Source organism: Triplophysa dalaica, chromosome 2 (assembly GCF_015846415.1).
Source record: "Triplophysa dalaica isolate WHDGS20190420 chromosome 2, ASM1584641v1, whole genome shotgun sequence".
NCBI classification, from domain to species: domain Eukaryota; kingdom Metazoa; phylum Chordata; class Actinopteri; order Cypriniformes; family Nemacheilidae; genus Triplophysa; species Triplophysa dalaica.
This window is the reverse complement of record NC_079543.1, coordinates 24,712,218-24,718,217: the sequence shown is the minus strand read 5'-3', so window position 1 is coordinate 24,718,217 and position 6,000 is coordinate 24,712,218. Positions and strand designations below refer to the sequence as shown.

The window sequence follows — 6,000 nt, the reverse complement described above, 5'->3', positions numbered from 1 at the left end:
TAAAAAATGAGCTCTAATTGCTGCCCGTGAAAACGGCGGAGGAATTGAAATACACCCACATCCACCAGGAGACGGTGCCAGAATGTTCAAAACAAATGTTTAAAAAGACATAATACTTGAAAAGGCTGAGCTGCAAGGCATATACAGTAGTTTCAGAGGAGCTATTAGCTCATCAATGGGAATTAATAATAATCGGCAGTGTTTTGTGTGTTTATTCTTGTAATTCACAATACAAACAGCTGTTATAGTAACCGGAGGAATGAATCTTCGATCACTTCAGGGTTTTTTCAAATCCTTCATATCCCAAATGAATAAAACAATTTGTTTTAGACTGAAAGTTTAAAATTTCTTTATTGTTTCGTTGATAAAAAAGGTGATGTTAAGCCTCTGGTAAGCAAAACACCCCAAACATCATACAGTACTACAGTACCTTCACTGTGTATCTATTATAAGGTCCTACTTTTGAACTCATGCTTTGAGGCAACCTTTAACCTTTGCTGTTTATTTTAATTGTAGATTACACACAATAAAATCGCACATCCTAAACATCTCCTTATCAGCTCACCTATCTAATTTTTAACTCTGTTTAAATGTCCCTGTAAAGCTATTAAAAGAGTTCTGTGTCTGTGAGTCTAACTAAGAGGCTCTGTGTGTGTGTGTGTGTGTGTGTGTGTGCACGGGCTCCCTGAACGCTTTGTGGTCTAGGAATGATGGGTAAATCAGCTGACAGTCTGGCGGCTGAACAGCTCGATGGTGACTGCGCTGAGAAACACTGGGATGCTCTTCTGATGGAAGAGATGCAGATCCACCAGTCCGGTAAGAGTGCGGGAAAAATCCGTCTCCAACAGCTGCATGCTGCCACTCCCTACTGGACCAGTAGACTGGGGAGAGAGACACAGAGAGAACCTGTTTAAAGATTTATCACTAGAATGTAACAGCAAAAAAATGAAGTAACACACCAATAAAGTTCAGTCACAAAGTCACTTATTACTTCACTTAAAGTACTATCGCAACCTCTGTTTCATGCAGACTTTATTTCAAATAGTTAAGAACACTTGAAGAGTTTGGTTCCAAATTGAGATTACTCAGTTTTAAACAATTTTCAAAAATCATGTATTTTATTATGTTATCATGTTTTATTGTGTTTTATTGTGTTAGTTAGCTGTATTTTTTCAGTTATTATGGCTTAAATCAAAACAAACCGACTGCAGATTGATTGATATTAATTGAAATGCACAATACAATAATAATATATATAAAATAATCATAATAATATAGTAAATCATTTTGGAACCAAACTCTTCACTTGAAGTTTTAGAACACCTGAGTGAAATGTTTATTATTGGCTTAAAAATATTTAAATTTTCTGCTTAAATGACAGAGTTTTGTAGACAAAATGTTATTGAGGCAAAATAACTTCTTTCATTTCAAACAAAATTTTTATTTAATAAAAATGCCTTTGAAATGGATAACTTTGACTGAATAATGAACAAAGAGCAGCGAGTCCAGGACAGATGGACCAAGAAGCTTCTTGATTTAACATTTTTTGAAAATTCTAGTCAAAATAAGACTATACTGAAGATGCAAAAATACAACAAAAGTTTTTTGGTCATAAATTAATTCTTTAATATCCTTTATGTTATTCCACTGATTTGAATGTGAAGAAAATAATAAGTGAGTAAATGTTTTAAAATATTTGACAGTTAGTGTACATCTTGAATGAACTTTTGCGATGTAGAAAAAACAAAAAAAGGTCATTTTTTATTTCACTGTGACTTTAATTTGTTCAAACAATTACTTCACAAAATTATTAAATTAGAAAACCAAAACCTTTTAAAGAGGGTTGAAATTAGGTTAAAGAAAACAAACAAAAATACATTTTCAGTCAGTCAGTCTGGATTTTAAAGCAGAGTATGTACTGTAATGTGTGTAAGGTCACACAATATGCAGTTTTGTATCCCAGTATGTGTGTTTCCAAGAATCAAACTTGTGACCTGTTAATGCAAAGCCTTCCTAGAAACGCCACAGGTTTATTTTATCATTTGAAAGCCTTCAAACATAATTTTGTGTTCGCTTTCCCACTGTATACAAATCCTTCAAAAACCTCAGACAGACACGAAATGAAAAAGCATGAAGCCTTTGATTAATTTCTTGCCCAGAGTCGATCCAACAGAGAGCAAACACAAAATGAGGCCATCAATACACAAAGGTGCTTTTCCTGTCAAATCTTCTCCCAAATTCACTTCTTGCCGAGCCATTTCTCCGAAAGACACACTTTATATCTCTGACCTCCATAAAGACAAGTTAGCAGCAAATCTATTTTACATTTAGCACAAAGTCCTCCAGTAAAGATTTTTTTTAGTGTTTTATCCATCGCCCCTGAAGGGCCCTTGACACCAGACTCTTCTAATACCTGTCCCAGCAAACAGACCGTGTGAAAATGCCTCTCCTTTGTCTCCAACTTGGTTTTGTTTTCTATTTTCCCACATCACATTTTAATAAAAGGTCAGGCCATATTTTCTCTTTCTTTTTATTCTTTTTTAGAGAGGGAGTTATTCAGATTGTGACCTTATCAATGTGTGTTTGTATTGCCACCGCCACAAAAGGGTGATATGAACAATATTTGACCTTTCGGCTAACAACAAGTTCTTGTTGATGTTAAAACCTCCCTAAAGTCCATATGAAAAAAGAACAGCCGCACCTAGGAAAGTTAAAGTATAATAAAAAGAGAAACGGTGAAGAAAAATGCCCGACACGGTGGGGCCGGCAGACACCGGTACAGTGCTCCTAACAGACAGAGAAGATCTGGTGGTGTTCAAATGAGCTTCATATCTCTTCTTTCTTTCATCCTTTCATTCTCAACGGACCTTCAATTATTTCGCCTCTACCGCAACTGTCGAGCTCGAGTCATCAAACCCTGCGAGTAACAGCAGGTCCCGCTGAGCTTTCTTTGGTGAAGATCAACTCCATCCGTCTTTTTTCTTGTCTCTTCGAAGACTTTTCTATGAATTCAATAAGACGGTTCTATATAAACTTTCTTTTCCGTTTCTTTGACTGGCGCTCAAGCTCTTTAACTTTTGTTTAAAACCCAAATCATCTCTTTCCGTTCTGTTTCATCAAATATTTAAAGTCGAGACAGCCTTCAGGCTTACATAAAGTAGACATGTCTGTCCTTTTGGTCCTTTATCAAAAAATAACTAATTCAAACGTTTTTGATTTTCTGTAATTAAAACAATTACAATTATTTGTGAATTAAGTAAAGTAATTCAATACCAACTTATTTCAAAATCCTTTTCAAATGTACTGTATTAAAGGGATAGTTCCACTCAAAATGTCATTTCAAACCTGTGTGACTTTCTCCCTCTCGCAGAACACAGAAGAAGATATTTTGAAGAATGTTGGTAGACAGACAACGGCGGTACCCATTCACTTCTATTGTATGTACAGAAAATCAATGCAAGTCAATGGGCTTCGTTGCTACTTGGTAATCAACATTCTTCAAAATATTTTCTTTTGTGTTTTGTAGAAAAAAAGAAAGTCATACATGTTTGAAATGAACTATCCGTAAGATACATTCGGCTCCTCTTTTCAAGAAACATGTATAATGTAAACACGCATGTGGGCGTGTCAAATATGATTTATTGATGCTTCAGCAGCCCCTTATACTGCTGGTTGAAAATGTCTTTCCAATCTTTAATTTAAAAATGAATGCAAAGGCTAAAATATTACTGTGTCTATATTTTCTATAGACTATGTGATGCAAAAGGAACATAAAGGCACATAAACACACACAGTGCACACATATAGAAACCCACACACGTATACAGAAGGGGGGAGTCAATGAGGAAGAAAGAAGAAACATGGCGTGCTGGAGTTTGCTCAGGTTGCATGTATGGGACGACATCTGTAATGACTCAGCCTCCAGAAGCTTCGAGGGATTTACTCTATGTAACACCCTATATATCTCCTGACAAATCCAGAGAGAATGCCAAGAACCATCTGCAGTCCAAACACTAAAACATACACAGCCAAGAAAACAGGAACCGGTCTGAAAAAAAGACCTCATTTACTTCCGCGCTGAAGCCATCCATCAAAATCAAAGGACGGGACGATTGCATGACAAGTTTGATAATGATCATACATTACTACGATATTTACACTTAAATTCAGATTATTTTTCTTTCTATGGATCATCAGAAGGTTAAACAAGTCAAACATTCATTCACAACAAAATACATTATATTTTCAATCATAATTTTAAAAGTACTATTACTGTGGCACCAAGTCTGTTTTCACAGAAACAATAAACATGACAAAACTACACCGTCTAGTCCTCATCGCACTGCTTTTGTCAGCTACATGGAAAAACAAAACAACAACAAAATAAAATAAAAACGAACTGCGTAGCACGTTCACAAACAAATGACAAGTCAGTTCATTAGTGATTCTCTGAATCCGTCATTATGGAATCAGTCATTGTTTGTTTATATAGTACATCAACGTGTACAAAATACTGTAAAGACAAGAAAAAGCATCCCGACAAATTTCATTTCCAGTTGCTCAGTTATTGAGTCATCTGCTGGTGCGAGAGCTCCCTGCCGAGCTTAAAGAGAGGAAACGGGAACCTGTCACTGCAGTGAGTGCGAGGCGGAGGTGTGTGAAGAGCTGTAATTGGCTGTTTAATTAGCTTTATCTGCTGATTAGCCAGATGTATAATTAGCCAACTGCTCCTTACTAACGGCAAATGGTGCTTTAACATACCCATGACATACTACAACATACGAACAGATGAAAGGCTACATTAGCTACCAAAAAACACAATCCGACTCACACATTTATGAAGAAAACACAACAATAATAAACACAGTCAACCCTAATGGTGTGTGGATATTTTTAAGGCAAAGTACAAAAAGTCAAAATATCACAAAGTGCAACTTAAAAAAATATTATGAACGAAGAAGCAAAACATTTTATCATTCAGAGGTTCTTAACAAAATGCAAGGCTTTGCATTTTGTAATTGTAGTAGAGTAGGCGGGGCGAGACCGTGGTTCGAGTCCGGTGAGTAATTGTGAATTAGCGCCAGCTGTGCGCACACCGGCCTCGAATCACGTAGGAGATAGGGAGCATATAAAAGGAACGAGTGACCGGACCGTCGAGGAGAGAGGACCGGGCCCGAACTTATGTTATGTTTGTATTTATATTTATGTTCATGTTTTGTTCGCCGGCGGTCGTCCGTGAGGGGCCGCCGGCTGTTATATTACTTTATTAAATGTTTTGAATGTTTGCCGGTTCCCGCCTCCTTCCTTCCTTTTATGGAGAATTGTTACAGTAATGTAATGAAATAAATACTTCCTTAAATGTGCAAATACTCTTTTTGGAGCCACGGCACTAACAAAGACTTGCAGACTATTTTTATTTAAATATAATTTTACATAATACGTGTGACCAAACGTGATGTTTTTACTATCGTGATATGAATTTCAAAAGGGATCTAAAAGTGTTTTGAACAAAACGCTACTGTTTTGATGAGCTCGTGACGGCTTGTTAGAAAAACAACAGATGTGTTTAGTGGAGAAGCAATTTATGATATCACTGAAAACAGATGCAGTGAATCTAGAGACATTGAAACGTGATTCTGAAAGTTCCCAACTCCAAAACTTTAACGGGACGACTTTAAATGTAAAAAATGTTGTTCTCCAAAATGTATGGTGCCCTGAAATGAGAAATACCATGTGTACAACGAGTGATATTTCTATTTTCTAAAGTCCAAGTGTATATTACAAATAATTAAACAAACTGGAGATTCTATTTGTCAAGGAAAGAAAATGCTGCTGTCCTTCTGAAACCTTGTATCTCCACATTTTCAGATTTGTACTTTTTGCTTCGAATCGTTTTAGTAGTCAACCTATATTTTTGTCAATGGGTTGGAAAAGTAAATGTAAAAGAATTAAAAATTGCTTGTCAATTTAATCATTTAAAAAGTCGTGTTTTGTCCCATT

At 36.1% G+C, this 6,000-nt stretch overlaps 1 protein-coding gene across 2 annotated transcripts in view; it reads right to left on the bottom strand.

Annotated features, from left to right (window-relative positions):
* Positions 1-332: 332 nt before the first annotated feature.
* The window catches only part of mad1l1 (mitotic arrest deficient 1 like 1), a 96,760-nt gene continuing 91,092 nt past the window's right edge, over positions 333-6,000 (bottom strand). For both annotated transcript variants that reach the window (XM_056740446.1, XM_056740455.1), the window contains exon 18: positions 333-881. In XM_056740446.1, coding sequence (XP_056596424.1) covers positions 720-881 — 162 coding nt within the window. In that variant the 3' untranslated portion in view covers positions 333-719. The remainder of the gene's footprint in view (positions 882-6,000) is intronic.